Source organism: Aotus nancymaae, unplaced genomic scaffold, assembly GCF_030222135.1.
Source record: "Aotus nancymaae isolate 86718 unplaced genomic scaffold, 86718_ANA_hifiasm-v0.15.2.pri h1tg000006l, whole genome shotgun sequence".
Taxonomy (NCBI): Eukaryota; Metazoa; Chordata; class Mammalia; order Primates; family Aotidae; genus Aotus; species Aotus nancymaae.
The window spans coordinates 62,822,350-62,840,012 of record NW_026988417.1 but is presented as its reverse complement, the minus strand read 5'-3'; the positions used below and the strand labels follow the sequence as shown (position 1 = coordinate 62,840,012).

The 17,663-nt window shown below is 32.5% G+C and overlaps 1 protein-coding gene across 1 annotated transcript; it reads left to right on the top strand.

Annotated features, from left to right (window-relative positions):
* Nucleotides 1-253: 253 nt before the first annotated feature.
* UGT2A3 (UDP glucuronosyltransferase family 2 member A3) lies at nucleotides 254-14,688 on the top strand. Its single transcript, XM_012473416.3, has 6 exons — nucleotides 254-1,012; nucleotides 6,427-6,575; nucleotides 9,975-10,106; nucleotides 11,808-11,895; nucleotides 12,287-12,506; nucleotides 12,991-14,688. Exons 1-6 carry the CDS (start codon nucleotides 298-300, stop codon nucleotides 13,268-13,270), a joined length of 1,584 nt encoding a protein of 527 aa, XP_012328839.2. The 5' UTR covers nucleotides 254-297; the 3' UTR covers nucleotides 13,271-14,688.
* The last annotated feature ends 2,975 nt before the right edge of the window (nucleotides 14,689-17,663 follow it).

The following is a 17,663-nucleotide window of genomic DNA, read 5'->3' as shown; positions in this document are numbered from 1 at the left end:
TGCATATGTTTCTGCCCATACATTATTAAATCTAAAGACTTTAACTTTAAAAAATCAATCCAAATAATAAAAATATGTTTATGTATTTTACCTATAAGTTCTAGAAGGTCAGAACAACTTTTCCCTGATACCTTGCATTTCTTATTGATACCTTCAATAAATGTTAAACTGGTGAACAACCAGTGAACTTTACCCCTAAATTATTAAATTTTAACTTCTGTGTTTATATTGCCATTTCAGCTTTATGCTTAGTAACTACAAAACCATTGCCAACCAGTGCATGAGAAAGCTGCTGTTATGAAGTCTGAGAAGTCAGTTTTGGTATTTCTGCTCCTGCAGCTCTTCTTTGCTGACTATGGATTCTGTGGGAAGGTCCTGGTGTGGCCCTGTGACATGAGCCATTGGCTTAACGTCAAGGTCATTCTGGAGGAGCTCATAGCGAGGGGCCACGAGGTAACTGTATTGACTCACTCAAAGGCTTTCTTAATTGACTATAGGAAGCCTTCTGCACTGAAATTTGAGGTGGTCCATATGCCACAGGACAAAACAGATGATCAAGAAAGATTTATTGACCTAGTTCTGAATGTCTTGCCAGGCTTACCACTCTGGCAATCAGTTATAAAATTAAATAATTTTTTTGTTGAAGCAAGAGAAACTTTCAAAATGATGTGTGAGAGCTTTATCTACAATCAGACGCTTATGGAGAAGCTACAGGAAACCAACTATGATGTAATGCTTATAGACCCTGTGATTCCCTGTGGAGACCTGATGGCTGAGTTGCTTGCAGTTCCTTTTGTGCTCACACTTAGAGTTTCTGTAGGAGGCAATATGGAGCGAAACTGTGGGAAACTTCCAGCACCACTTTCCTATGTACCTGTACCTATGACAGGACTAACAGACAAAATGACCTTTCTGGAAAGAGTACAAAATTCAGTGATTTCAGTTCTCTTCAACTTCTGCATTCAGGATTATGACCATCATTTTTGGGAAGAGTTTTATAGTAAGGTATTAGGTAAGAGACTCTTGTTTTATTTTTAATTTAGTTATCAAAAGATATATATATTTTTTAAATTGTCATACACAGTCTATGACACATATATGCAGTATAATGAGTTTTTATTTTAGAAAATGTTGTAGCTGTTCTTCATAAAGAAAGTATATTTGTTGTAAGAGTAAGATAAGCTACTTTCTTAATACCAGTAATAAACTTAAAAATAATCATCATTAACAAAGAGATTATATTTTGCATTTCCTCCAAATAGCCCAAATCTACATCACATATTTTTGAGAATCATTGATTGTTACTCTTAATTTTTTACCATTTCTATTGAAATAAGATGCGAATCATTCTTTTCTCCCTCATCATAAATTAAAAAAAAAAAAATCTTCAGAAAGTTCTCTTTGAATTATTATTTTGAGTGGTTAAATTGAAATACTTTCTAGAATTCTTCAATTTCTTAGATGATTACTTCACAGAAACTTGAAAAAATATTATAAAAAGTTAAAAGACTTAAGGTCTTGTAGGGCATAATATAGTAGAAGTTTTACTTTACTGATACACATCCATTTGATTTATTTTTATTTCTTTGCTTTACCAGTTAAAAGTTGTTTGGCTTTATAATTTTCATACAAAGTTGTGATCTGAGGTGGTCAATGCAAGATGTATTTTTAATCCAACTATGTTTGAGAAATACGTAAAAACATGAACAAAGGAACAATTATATTAGACACTAAAATATTGTTTAATGTATTCCACTGAATTCTAATACATAAACTGTTTCACAGAACTAATGTTCAGAGGATCCTACTTCAAATATCTGTAGCTCTAGACATGATTGAATTTACATGCATTGATTTGCTTTAATTAATTTAGTAATCAGTAAGCTCTGCCTAACTGCAGATAGCCTACTAGGCTTTATGGATGTAGGTAAACAATACAAGAAATTTAAAATAAGACAAAAATATTATCAAAAGTGAATAAAGGGGTAAAGAACATTTTCCTATAAACAAAAATATGTTCTGGCCATGCATTCAGAAAGCCCCCAACAATTCTTTAAAAAATCATTTCACTTGATCATTTAGTAGCTTGAAATAAGAAATTTATTCAATAACTAGATTTATTCTGTAGCTTCAACTTACTAAATTATTGATTATTATGCATTTTATAGAATTATTAATTGTGTATATAAATCAATTGTACATATCAAAACAACTATAGGAAAAGGGATATCAGTAAATTTTAATTCACTGTTTAATCTCCATAAGTTTTTATGAACAGACATGTTTCATTTTATTATACTTTGCTTTATTGTCCTTCACAAAAATTGTAGTTTACAAATTAAATGTTTGTGAAAACCTTGAATCAAGCAAATCAATTTGGCATAATATTTCCAACAGCAAGTGCATACTTTTTGACTCTATATCACATATTGACATTTATCATACTTTTTCAATTTTTTTTATTATTATCTCTCTTATGGTGATCTGGGATCAGTGATCTTTGATGGTTACATTTGTAATAGTTTTAGGGCACACTGATCTGTTAACATATAAGACAGCAAACTAAATTATAAATATTGTGCATGTACTAACTGCTCCACTGATTTGTCTCCCCATCCCACTTCTTCTCAGGCCTTTCTATATCCTGAGACACAGTAATATAACGTACAAATGAACTCTACATGTTCCAGTGAAAAGAAGAGTAGCAGGTCCCTCAACTTAAATCAAAATGTTGAAAGGAATATGTTTAATGAGTACTATAGTTTAAATATGGTTTGCCTGTCCCGACAAAATCCTATGTTGAAATTTAATCACCAATATTTGAGGTGGGGCTTGATAGGAGGTGTTAGAGTCATCATGAGAGTAGATTCCTTATGAATACTTTAGTGTTCTCCCTGGTGAAAAGGGCAAGTGAGTTCTCACTCTGTTAGATCCCAGGAGAGATAATTATTAAAAAGAGCTAGGAACATCCACCCTCTTTTTCTTGCTTAATCTCTTATTATCTGATCCCTGCACTTGCTGGCTTCCAACATCTTCTACAATGTGTGGAGGGAACCAGAGGTCTTCACCAGACACAGATATTGGTGCCATGCTTCTTTTATACCCTGAAGAATTGTGAGCCAAATAAACCTTTTTCTTTCATAAATTAAACAGCCTCAGTTATTCCTTGATAGCAACAAAGACTGGGACAGGCCAAAAGTTACACCTATTGTGCCAAACAATTAAACAAGTTGTGAATGCAAAGGAAAGGTTTTGGAGGAAACTAAAAGTGCTACATACAAACTATAAGAACAAATAAACATTATCAGTGCTGATATAGAGAAAGGTGTAGTTGTCTAGATAGAAAATCAAATTAGCTAGCAGGCTGCAGTGATTCATATCTATAATCTCAGTGACTTGGGAGGCTCAGGTGGAAGAATGGCTTGAGCCCAAAAGTTTGAAGTTCGAAGTTCAGTGAGCTATAATTGCTTCACTGCACTCCACACAGGTGATAAAGTAAGATCTCTACTAAAAAAAAAAAAAAAAAAAATGAGAGAGAAGAAAAGAAAAAAGAAAAAATTAAACGAGTCACAACATTGCCTTAAGTTTTGACTTTAGCTAAAAACTAATACATATCAAAGCCCTAACCGTTCAATTACATGAAGCCTCAGAGAGGAAAGGAAGATGCAGAAAAATAGACTGAGGCTAGCAGAGGTTGACTAATGAGGTTTAAAGAAAGAAACTGCCTCCAAGTAAAAGTTCAATGTGAAGCAGTAGAAAATTATAAAGAAGACCTAGCTAATATAATCAGTAAAGGTTGCTACACTAACCAAAAGGATTTCAATGTAGACAAAACAGCCTTCTGTTAGAATAAGATGCCATTTAAGACTTTCATAGAGAGGAGAAGTCAACGCTTGGCTTCAAAACTGCAGAGTACAGGCTGAATCTCTTGTAGTGGCTAATGCAGCTGATGACAAAGTTAAAGCCAATGCTCATTTACTACTGTAATAATTATAGAGGGCTCTCAATAATTACATCAAATCTACTTTGCCTGTGTTCTATCAATGGAAGAACAAAGCCTGGATGATATCACATCTATATACAACATGGCTTATAGAATATTTTAAGCACACTGTTGAGACATATTGCTCAAAAAAGAAGATTCATTTAAAAATATTGCTGCTTATTGACAATTTACCTAGTGACCCAAAAGCTCTGATTAAGATGTGCAGATATTAATGTTGTTTACATGCTTGCTATCATTATCCCCATTTTACATCCTATGGATCAAGGTATAACCTCGACTTTCAAGCCTTACACTAGAAATATATTTTATAAGGCTATAGCGCTCACTGATGGGGAAAGTATATTGAAAATCTTCTCAAAAGGATTTACCCTTCCACATTACATTAAGATTATTCATAATTCATGAGAGGAAGTCAACATATTAACATTAACAAGAGTTTGGAAGAAGTTGATTCCAACTCTCCTTGATGATTTTGAGGGATTCAAGACATCATTTGAGGAATTAACTGTAGATGGGGTGGTCATAGAAAAAGAAATAGAATTATAAGCGGGCCTGAAGGTGTGTCTAAATTGCTATAATATCATGATAAAACTAAAACAGTTGAGGAGGTGTTTTTAAACAGGTGCTTTTTATACATGCACAAAGAAATTGGTTTCTTGAGATGGAATCTTCTCCCAGTGAAAATACTGTGAACATTGCTAAAATGTCTACAAATGACTTAGAATATTACACAAACTTAGTTGATAAGGCAACATCAGGATTTGAGGGTATTGACTCAAATTTTGAAAGAAATTCTACTGTGGGTAAACTGCTATGAAACATCATCACAGGCTACAGAGAAATCTTTCAGGAAAGGATAATTCAATTTATGCAACAATCTTCACTGTTGTCTAATTTAAAAAATTGCCCAGCAACCCCAACCTTAAGCAAAAACCACCCTGATCAATCAACAGTAATCAATATTGAGGCAAGACACTAAACTAGAAAAAAAAAAAAACTCACTTGCTGAAGCTCAGCTGATTATTAGCACTTTTTAGCCATACTTTTAATTAAGGTATGTACTCGTTTTCAGACGTGATAAACATATAAAAGTATGCCCTCAGACCCAAATTTGTGTGAATCAGTTTACTGGCATATTCCTTTTACTGAGATGAACTGCAACTTAACCTACAATATCTCCAAGATATGTGTGTATGGCATTTTAAATAAGATGTGAAATTATTAACTACTTTAATATAAAAAGTAAATTTAATTTTCTTTCCTTTGATCATCTTTATACACACTACTGTGAATTAATCCTTTAAATATAAACTGACTCCAATTGTTTAAAACTGAGTCGTTCTTAAATGAGGCCTAATATCATGTTAATGAAAATCACCTAGAGGCTGGTAATGCAGGCAGCATGTGAGGCACAGAAAACAACAAATCTAAAGGACATAAATGCATTTGCCTGAAAGCTGAGAGATAGCTGTATTCTAATTTCTGATAATTTCAAACTGAGTATCTTCAGTAAAATTTATTCACTATCAAAATTAAAGGCATTTGGATTTATGATCTAGGAAATAACCTCAAACATTAATATGTGATGACCTTAAACAGAGGCTCTCCATACTATGGTACATAACACCATTAACTTTGATTAGAATTTTAAAGAGAAACAAATTATCTTAAGGGGTTTTATCTTGTTATCGGTTGCAAAATATGTTCTTGTAAAGATATACTAAGTATTTAGTTATTTGCAATTAGTCATCCTTCTGATTAAAAACCTAAAATTAAAACTTGAAAATATGTTTTCCTTCAAAACACATATTTGAATGAAACACTAAAGTAAGTGTATGATAGTTGTAGTATGTACATGCATGCTTCACAATCCAGAGGATTGTCATGGGTAAAAATCAGTCAAGGAATTCCTACTAATAAAACAGTAGCCTATCAATTGAAGTAATGATATGCAATACAGCAAGTTAAAGTGGATTGATCCTGGTGGGATTATTGAAAGATATATCCCTGATTGTAGATTAGAAAACACAGAGATATGATTTGGTGAAGATACTGTGAGACTAATCTATCATCTGAAATTCACTTGGAGAGGAAAAAAAAAGTAATAAATTTATTTGTAGTTTGGAGTTGTGTCTTTTTTTAAATTGTGAAAATACACTTAAGTGTAACATCCTTCCTTTCTTCCTTTCCTCCTTCCTTTCTCTGTCCTTCCTTCTTTTCTTCCTTTTATCCTTCCTTTCTTTTTTTTCTTCTTTTCTCTTTTATTGTTTCATTAATGTCCCCTTCCACTTAACATCTAAAAGCCATATTGCTCTAGAGGGACTAAAATTATTATTTTCTTAATAGTTAATTGAAAAATTTGTGGTACAATTTTTTATTTAAATTGTATGCTAATTCATTCTATTATTTCTTTTATTTAGGAAGACCCACTACATTATGTGAGACTGTGGGAAAAGCTGACATATGGCTAATACGAACAAATTGGGATTTTGAATTTCCTCAACCATACCAACCTAACTTTGAGTTTGTTGGAGGATTGCACTGTAAACCTGTGAAACCTTTGCCTAAGGTAAGTCTATTGTATTAAGAAATAGTATATACTTAAAAACATGATTTCAGCTTTCTCTTAAAAAATTAAACAGACTTAGTTAAAAAAAGATGATGTTGAATGTCTTCTATTTGCAACTCTCTATATATTTTCCACGTCACAGGGGCTCTCATAGATGATACATGTCTTTTTGGCATTATATTGAGAAATTAGTCAGAAGAATGACATGATTAGAGTAGATTTTAAAATACTAGTATTACAATAGTTTGGATAATAAGTTGAATTAATAGAAAATTGGAGCCATGAAGATCACTAAAAAGAATGCTCTAGCCTTTCTCACAATCAAACTGAGCTTATGCTTGAAAGCATTTATCATGATAGTACAGAAATAAGTGTATTTTCATGAGACATGTTGAATATATTCCACAGGAATTGGTGAGTGAGAGAAAATAAGTGATGAAGGAAGACAAGAAATAAAGGAAAATTTCTATTAATTGAAAGTTTAAGTGTTTAATGATAGTGATGGTTTCTACTCAAATAAATACTTAGAAGTAATCTTGTTTGTAATTCATATGATGAATTCTGGGTTGTGACTATGTACTTAGAGCTAGTGAGAATTTTAGGTTAGGTTTTATAAAAATCACTTGAAAAAAACAAGGTTTTTTTTCTCTGTAGACAGAAATCTAATGATAATCATTAGCACAAAGTAGAGCTCGTAGAAATAATTTTTCAGCCTTATCACAGATTTCTTTTGGAGAGAAAATAAAATTGTATACTATATTCCTAAATCATCAGAGGAAATAAATTTATACTTCAAGGAATGTTGAAGGAAATAGTATTGAGAAGCAAAAGCAAGTAATAGCTGTTACAGTTTTTTTTTATTAGTTTTATAAGTATGTCTTGAGTTCTCTGTCCTAAAAGTGGCTCTTAACTCTAGCCTTGACCTGACAAGATTCTAGAGTATATAGTTGTGGATGTTCATAATCTACCTCTCATGGGATACCTTTTATTCTGATGAACAGTCTAATGCCTAAGTGTGCAATTGATACCAAGATTGTCTTTTATAAGAAACGTGTTTACACTGGAAGACACCACTGTGTCTCTTGTATGACCTATGTCTTCTTCATTTCTACAAACATAATGACTCTATAGGAAACCATAACCAGGAGAGATGTTACATTTGTGTTGGTCAAGTGAGAAACAGAGGAGACAACTTAACAAAATACATAAAACAACAGAAGCAGTGTACTTTCACCATTTCTAGAGAAAAGAGTTCAGCATTCCTTGTAAAGCCACTGGGAAGAAGAAATCTGTTTGGGAAAAGTGCATTCAATCAATGAATGCGGACCAAGAAAGAGAGTAACAGATCTGTGTGCCAAAATGTTAACTGGGGTCCAGGGTGTTACCTAGGTGGGTTTCCAATGGGGAACTGTAATTGGTAATGCAAGCAGGCAGAAGTTCCATGAAGTCATTCTGAAACTGAGAGGTAGTCACGTTGGCATATCTGCACAGTCCTTTTGGTGTATGCAGAATCAGTGATGCAAACTAAGTGGGTTGTATCTAGTTGTCCTACAGGATGGTTATCAGGAGGCAGTGTGTAAGTAAAGATACTGACTGAACACATTGAGGAAATTGAAGAAGGTGGAAGATTTTAAACAGTGTTAATGTTGGCTAAGACCTGCTTCTGGTATGGAAAAGTTCAACTTATATTTTAAATGAATAGCCAGATAACATAAAATTATAAGAATTTACTACAGTAGCTATGGTAACAATACTGGGTTTACCTATCACTACAGAGCAAAAAGAAAAACCCTCATTTCTTGTTTTATGGGAATATAATCAAAATCCTTTTAGGAAGGTTTCAGAGCCAGTAGGATTTCCAGAAAAAAATATTGGTTGTATACTAAGATGTGTATTGATGAATATAATTTTATTTATTTATTATAAATATTAATTTACTTACCAGGAAACTTATACCTGAAAATCAAGCCCTCTTAAGCTATGGCATCTTTATCTAAAATAGAGATACAGAAGGAGAACTGACAATTTACATTATTCTCTAGATAATCTCCCATGCCAAACTACTCTTTATTCTCACATTGCCACTTTTACACACACACAAACACACACACACGTGAAAATAATTACAGAAGTAATATCTTTTAAAAAGTTAGATCCATGCAGTAATAATTAATTAAGTAAAAGCTTGTGTGCTTATAATTTTAAAAGTTTAATTGAGACAGATTTTAGGGCTGTCTTACGCTAAATATTGATTTTTATTATTTAAAAAAATTGACGTAATAATTGCACATGTTTAAGACGTATGATGTGCTGCAATACATTTATACATTGTATAATAATTACATCAAGATAGTTAATGACTACATCACCTAAAATATTTATCATTTCTTTGTGGTGGTAACATTAAAAAACCTCCTAACTGTTTAAAATATGTAATATATTGCTATTAGCCATAGTTACCCAACTACAAAAATATAGTAATGGAACTTATTCTTCTGAATTACAACTTTGTATATACTGATCCACCATTTCTCCTTGCCCTGCCTACTACCTCTTCATCCTCTAGTAACGATTCTACTCTCTACTTCTATTATGATTAATTTTTTTGATTCCACTTATAAGGGATACCATTCCACATATAAGGGATGCCATGCATTATTTGTCTTTCTGTGCCTGGATTATTTCACTTAACATTATGTCCTGAAGGTTCATTCATGTTGCTACAAATGACAAGATTTCATTCTTCTTTTTTCAATACATATCCAATGAAACTGATATATATATAGACACACTGGAGAAAACATATATATATACACACACACACATATATATATATATTCAATGGGAAATGCTATTTATAAAAAAGCTAATAAATAACAGAAATAAAGCTTACATATATATATAATGGAATGGATATATATAGCTATATATATACATACACACCATATATATATACACACAACATATATATATTCAAATGTGTGTGTATATTTATCCAATGAAATAGACATATATATGTACTTTTTTAATAATTTCTTTATGTATTTCTTCATTAATGGATGTTTAGGTTGATTCATCTCTTGACTATATGAATAATGGTGATGTAAACAAAGAAGGACAGATATCTCTATGACATTTTAGTTCAATTAAATTCATAGCCAGTAATGAAATTATTGTATCATATAGCAGTTCTATTTTCAATTTTTTGAGGAACCACCATACTGTTTTTCTTACTGATTATACTAATTTGCATTCCCTTCAATAGTGTGTAAAAGATTCTCTTTCTCTGCCATGTAACTATACATTAATAATTTCTCTTTATTTTAGACATGTAAGTAACCTTTATTTTAATCTTTGTAATATTACACCACTGTAATGCAGAGACATTTTTGTCTTCAGGAAATGGAAGAATTTGTCCAGAGTTCAGGGGAAGATGGTATTGTGGTGTTTTCTCTGGGGTCATTGTTACAAAATGTTCCAGAAGAAAAAGCTAATATCATTGCTTCAGCCCTTGCCCAGATTCCACAGAAGGTCAGTAAAACCTCCAATCCTGATAAGCAGCTGCTCACATAATGAGAAAGTACGGCTTTTTTTTTTTTTTTTTTTTTTTTTCTTTTAAGACGGAGTTTCACTCTTATTACCCAGGCTGGAGTGCCATGGCGAGATCTCGGCTCACCGCAACCTCCGCCTCCTGGGTTCAAGCAATTCTCCTGCCTCAGCCTCCCAAGTAATGGGACTACAGGAGTGAGCCACCATGCCCAGCTAATTTTTTTGTATTTTTAGTAGAGACGGAGTTTCACCATGTTGACCAGTACGGTCTCGATCTCTTGACCTCGTGATCCACCTGCCTCGGCCTCCTAAAGTGCTGGGATTATAGGCATTAGCCACCGCACCCGGCCTGAAAGTACGGCTTTTATTTGGATCTTGAATTTCATTTTCCACTGAGCATAACAGGCACCAAAATTTATACCAAAATTTGTAAAGCATTATAATAGTGTATATGGGCACAACTGATCATTTGCCTACTGAGTATTGCTGTTACTATGAAAACACTGCTCTTGATTGTCATTTGTTTATAATAAAATGGAAATAATAAGTTAAGCTCCTACCTCATATTTTAGAATTTGAAATCTAAAGGCTTGTGCCACCTATCCCAAAAAATGTTCTGACATGTATTATCTCCAAGGACCAGAAAAGGGAAAACTGATATAAAAAAATATAGAGAAGAATCAGTCTCAAGAATATTCTTCACATATGTGTGTGTATAAAAACTGAATTCAGAGTACTTTTGCATAGAAATAAAAGGTCAGATTAACATAGTCTTTCTAAATAATTAGAGTTTTCAAGAGTTAAATGTCAATTACAATTATATCATAGTAACTTATTTAAGTAATTTAATTATGATACTCAACTTATTTTAATGTTGTTATTACTGTAATTCTAGAATTTCACACTTTAAGTAGTGCTATATATGAACTATCCAAAAGATATCTTTTGTATTTAGCTAAAATACATCAAACTCAGTAAAGGTAAATATGGTAATTAGGAATGTGAAATCTTGTAATTTTAATTTTGAAATTATCTGTTAAGTAGTTTGTAACATCTGTGTCATCCTTTCTTTTCAAATGCATGAAATTTTTATATGTGTCCCACAAATAATAATTATGTAAAAAAGGTACAATCCCAAATAAAATTTATCATTGAACAATAGGACATAAATTCTCTATCTTATTCTTCTTCAATAAAACAATATAAGAAAACAGAGGTCAGGAAGGAAATAGAGAAGAAAAGACAACTGATTATCCAAAACATGCACAATATCTAAAGCAAATTTTATCTGTGGGGAGCTGTAAATTTGATGGTAGAACTAGAATGGTTCTGTGAGTTAAAATGACACAGAGATCGTGTATTTATAAAATTTTTAATTCTCATATGAAAATTAATTAGCCAATGCTGTCTTATTTTTAACTATTCATTTATGTTCTCATTCTCAGATATTTTTAATTGACAATAAAGTAATAATAGTTAATAGGCAACTGGTACACATTATTTTTAAATGCCTTTTGTAAAAAGTCCTACTGTATCTTTCAGTGTTTACACAGTATTTCTACACATCCCTCTGTCAACCATCACCTGAAGTAGAGTGGGTTTATAATTTATAACTATACCTATATCCTCAGAATGCGAATATCCTGTGGTTCAATCTGTGAAATACATGTGTTTCTTCCACAGGTGTTATGGAGATACAAAGGAAAAACACCATCCACATTAGGAACCAATACTCAGCTGTATGATTGGATACCCCAGAATGATCTTCTTGGTAGGACTATGAGAAAGTAAAAATATGGACTAGATGAAGAAAAAAATGAATAAATGTTAAACAGCTAACACATTCAACAAATATTTTAAAATTATGAAACTTTATTTTACTTACACTTTTGAAGCAGATATAATTAAAGGATTGACTAAAACTGTATAGATTCATACTTTCTATTCTTAAGGTAAGAGTGAAAGGAAATGCAGAAGGAATTAATGCCTCCTTTTCTTAAGATAGAAATGATTTTTAGTAGCCGTGCTCCATGTGCTCACCTTTTAAAGAAAATGCTGTATGCTTTAGTGAGTTATCTCAAAATTCCCATTTTTAGTCTTGAAATTACTTTAAAATTTTATGATAAAATATATCACCATTTATCACCCAATTTTCATACTAGGTCATCCCAAAACCAAAGCTTTTGTCACTCATGGTGGAATAAATGGGATCTATGAAGCTATTTACCACGGGGTCCCTATGGTGGGAATTCCCATATTTGGTGATCAGCCTGATAACATTGCTCACATGAAGGCCAAAGGAGCAGCTGTAGAAATAAACTTCAAAACCATGACAAGTGAGGATTTACTCAGGGCTTTGAGAACAGTCATTAATGATTCCTTGTAAGTACTACTGCTTGTAAAGACTGATTATGTAATACATAGATTATGTTATACATTATCAAAGATTGATTATGTTATACATTATAACAGAAAATGTTAAATATTAACCTGGTAGACTTTTTAAGGAATTTTTCCCCATATTATTGAGTCATTCCTCACCTTGGTATTGGAATAGTCCTGGAAATTATAGTTCATAGAGTGTCAGTCTTTCTTCATGGAAATATTAGGTATAAGTTAACAACTGGCTTACTAAGCTTTTATTCACATCTTGATTTTTCCCCATTTTGTTAAGAATATACTCTTTTTCAGTCTCACCACTATATCTGTTAATGCTATGCAACCAATGAAGTTCATATCACAAAAATAATCAATCTTTTACTCAAAAACTTTTGGCTTGCATAACATAGACTATGATTTACCTATCTGTCTTTTGCAAAAATAAAAATACAACTTTCTAATTTCTATGTGTGTTTTTGCCTTCCAGTTATAAAGAGAATGCTATGAGATTATCAAGAATTCACCATGAACAACCTGTAAAGCCCCTGGATAGAGCAGCCTTCTGGATTGAGTTTGTCATGCGCCACAAAGGAGCCAAACACCTGCGGCCAGCTGTCCACAACCTCACCTGGTTCCAGCACTACTCTATAGATGTGATTGGGTTCCTGCTGGCTTGTGTGGTAACTGCTATATTTTTGGTCACAAAATGTTGTTTGTTTTCCTGGTCAAAATTTAATAAAACCAGAAAGATAGAAAAGAGGGAATAGATCTGCCCTAATTTAGGAAAGACCTGATGGGGTAATCCTGTTAATTCCAGCCACAAATAATTTAATGAAAACATGCTACTTTCCGATTTTTATATTTTATCTTAGCTATACAGCCTAGAATTCCACAGATCATTAACTTGTGAATATGTCTCATTCTTTTTTTCTAATTTCCCTTACATCCTTACTGGCTTCTCTCACTTTGTGAAACAAGGACATGAATACCTATTTCTGATATCACTGTTTTCATGATGTCATTACTTCTATAACCTTAAGTCATAGGGTGACCTCCAATATGCTGATTTCTGATGAGTGCACAAACATATGAATGTAAAGAAGTAAAAAATGCAAAATTCACAAAATTCAGTAAACCACACAAATCAGGTGAGTATTCTATGCGATTAGCTTGTTATGAGAAACATAATGATTTTTCTTTTTCTATTTAAATAAGCCCTTCTAAATATCCAACATTACTGATCTCAGACAATAAATTGCTAAAAATGATGATAGGGCATTACACTCAGAAAAGTTTGCTATATTTTCATATACCTCATCTAGATGTCATAGTCTACATTTCTACCATTACTCAACCACAATTTTGTGTGTGTACTTTATGAAAAATAGACCGTTCTCATTATTGCCCTCAAGTAATAAAAGGAACTAATCTTTTCTCACACAGAGAAAATGTCAATAAGATATTCAAGATGAGCAGATTATGTTGAGATAAGTAACCATTAGAAGTATATGGTTTTAATTGCTGATTTTATAAAATTTTAATTGATAGTACACTTAATAAAGAAGATTTAACTATCTACTCTTTAAAAATTACGAATACACATATTTTTTTTTCCCTCAAATCAAAAGTATAATATACTGGAGAAAAATAAAGAGATACTTGCTCTGAAACTAAGAGCAATATACTGCTTTTCATTCTCAATCTTCAGGAAATGCAAATTCATCAAATAATTGTTTACACAGTAAAAATGTAAGGTATTAGAATACCTGCTTAACAAATAATATTATGTATTAAATATTTAGATATGTAAAGATTACACTAAACTAAATACAATTTCATAGTCTTTACACTATTTAAACAAATACATTAAACTTTTTATTTTTTTACTGTCTTATGATCTTGGTGATATGCTTATATAAAGTCTTAATTTAAGGACACGATTTATTAAATAATAAATTGGCTCAACTTTTCTAAAAATTTTGAAATTCTTACACATGTTGACAAGGTATATTTATAAATTAATTCCAATTTTAAAATGACTAAAAGGAAATAAAAGTACTTTTCTTGTGTATGCATATAATTAATATGTAAATGAAATTATTTACTACATTTGTAAGTTTCTTAAGTTTTTACACTGATATGTATTTTGACTTTTACAATATTATTATAATCTATGAAAAGCTGATTATATCTGTTTTAAGCCTCATCTTTTCTCTGTCATTAAATCCAGCAATTGGTTAATATGCTGTGATAGGTGGGATTTCTGAGGTTGAGCCTGCTAACACACTGGGGCTTTCTAGATTGGACACTCGTTGTACATGGGACTCCCTGCCTCTCAAGAGCTGTTACTTATAAGGCTCTCTTTCGTCAACCTGACATTGCCTTTTGAGATAAGTTGCAATCAGAGACCAACTGGCCTTTCAGTCATAATATGTTCTGTCTTAATCACCACTTTCCTACCAGGAACCTCCCCAAGTTTGTTCTCTCATTCCTGTAAGAAGCTCCCAGCACAGATGTTCTAAATTTCAGACTATTAAGCTATTAACAAGCCTTTGGATCATGTTCACTTTAGGTTGAACATAGTGTGAGGAGATGTAAATTAAATTATAATCCTATCTGTGTATGTTACAAATATTAAATTGCATAAATTAAATAACACATTCTAAGTATTGAACAAGGGTCAAATAAATGATTACACAGTCACCAAATCAATGCTATTTGATCTCACCTTATTTCAGAAATTTTCCTGTAATATAATCTCTTGTTTTTGAAATTATATGAATTATTACAAACAAATGAAAATCTCAAAGGAATTTTTAGTAATTACCTAGAGTATCACTTCTAGACCTAATAAATAACAGCAAATTGCCATATTTTCATCACATGGTCTTTAAAATTTGCACATGGTGTGGTCACAAAATTGATGTTTTAAAGGTGGCAGAATAGGAATTCCCTGTCCCTTTTCTCCCATGCGGAAAGAGATTTAACAACATCATTTAGACCAAATTGTCATGGTGCTAATTCCAGAAATCAGTGAAAAGGTTGCATCACCCCAGAAAAGAGCAAAGTCAAGATGAATTTTATCTAAATATCTAAAAAATGTTGTATCGTGTACTCTCTACAGACCCTTCCCTAGCCAGTACAGCATTACACAATCAGGAAAAAAATCCTTAGTCATCACTTTTCCCACAGGAGTGAAAGAACAGTGAAATGTGTTCTAAATGTGGCTCCTTAGGGGACTTCCCAAGGGTCTGATTTCTGTCACCAATCTTAAATCACTTATACAAACCCCAGTATTTGAATGCCTGGGAATAAAGACAGTGTGACAGTTGGGGCAGTAGCAGAAAAACTACATTGTTACTACAGAATGACAACAGGGAAAGCAAAATATTACAAAATCCCAAAACAAACCAAAAAACACTGTTTAACTTTGTAATTACATTCAGTATCCTAAAGAAGATACTACTCTTGGAATGGATTGCAAAGCTCGCAGAATCTTTAGATGGGGTGATTGATGAAGGTCTTCCCCTGCACTAAGCCAGTACATAAAGATTGGAGATGTGTAGATGTGGGTATTTCTTTAAATCTCAAATTAAAAAAAAAACACAAAGCATGTGAAGACACCAGAAAGCATGACCCATTTAAAGGAACAAAATAAACCTTTTTTCAACCCCAAATAAAGAAAGATCTATTAATTACCTGTCACAAAATTCAAAATATATTAAATACCTATCAAAAATTTCAAAAATAATTAAAGATGCTTCACTAGCTAAAAGAACACACACAAGTTTTTAAAAATCAGGAAAATAATACATATATAAGAGTATCAACAATATCAACAAAGACATAAAAGTGTAGAAAAGAATCAAATGGAAATTCTGGAGCTAAATAACCCGATAACCAAATTGAAAAATTTGCTAGAGAAGTTCAATAAATATCTTGATCAGCTAGAAAAAACAATTCATGAATTTGAAAATATTGGCCATTTGAAACTATTAAGGGAGAGGAGCAAAAAGAATGTGATAAAGTGAAGAAAGCCTGAGATTTATGAGAGATTGTTAAGCTGACCAGTTATGCATTATGAGAGCTCTCATATAAGAAAAGGAAAAGATTGAGACAAAAAGTCTATTTAAAGAAATAATGGCTAAAAATTTCCCAAATTTGAGAAAGAATATGTACATAGAATTGTTTTAAAACACAACTACTTTCAACTGAGATCAATTCAAAGAATTTTACACCAATAAATTTAGTTTAGCAGGATACAAAATTCTTGGTTGGAATTTCTTTTCTTTAAGGACACTGAAAACAGACCCCAAATATCTTCTGGCTTACTTCCTTCTGAGAGGTCTGCTGCTAGCTTGGTGGGATTCACTGTGTAGGTGACCTGCTCCTTCTTGAAAACTGGTTCTTCAAATTAATGTGTCATACAAAAATAAAGAAAAAAAAATTAGAAAAATGAACAAAATATCTGAGAAACGTACAGATACACACACACACACACACACACACACACACATATGACTCACTGGCCTTTCTGAGAGAAAAGTAGAAAAGTAGAGAGAATAAGCCACTTGGAGAATATATCTGAAGACATAGTAAGGTCTATTGTGGCTCCCTTGGTGAGAGGTCTGGTAGACAAATAGTCCACACCCTACTGAAATAAACCTGTGGAGGAACCTACACAAGCCCATGCATTTGTGTGTCCCAGCTCTCCAAGACTGTTGAGAATGTAGTCTTCTTCCCTGTTCAAGTGCTGAGCATAGTCACCAGTTGGGCACTTGTGAGCTGCAGGCTGCAGCCCTGGGGTAAACTAGGACCCTGTTCATAGCTCCCTCTTCTGGTCACTTGGGGTTGGATTCTAGGTACAGTGTAAAATCTGAAGGGAAAGAGAAAAAAAAAAATTCTCTGGCAAGCAAACTCCAAAAGAATATGTTTCTGCTAGACCTGCCCCATAAGAAGTCCTTAAGGGGGTGCTATACATAGATTGAAAAGGTATTACACCTTCTACCACAAAAGCACACTTAAACACATAGTCCACAAGCACTCTAAAGCAACTATGCAAACGTGTGTAGAATAACAGGCTTAACAACACAATGACAGGATCACAATCACAAATATCAATACTAACCTTGCATCACATACAGGAACTCTCACTGAATG

Coding starts and splice junctions, on each gene's coding strand:
- UGT2A3 (XM_012473416.3), top strand. CDS start 298: ATGAAGTCTGAGAAGTCAGTTTTGGTATTTCTGCTCCTGCAGCTCTTC. Junction 6,576..9,974: donor CTGTGAAACCTTTGCCTAAG/GTAAGTCTATTG, acceptor TTTTGTCTTCAG/GAAATGGAAGAATTTGTCCA. Junction 11,896..12,286: donor ACCCCAGAATGATCTTCTTG/GTAGGACTATGA, acceptor TTTTCATACTAG/GTCATCCCAAAACCAAAGCT.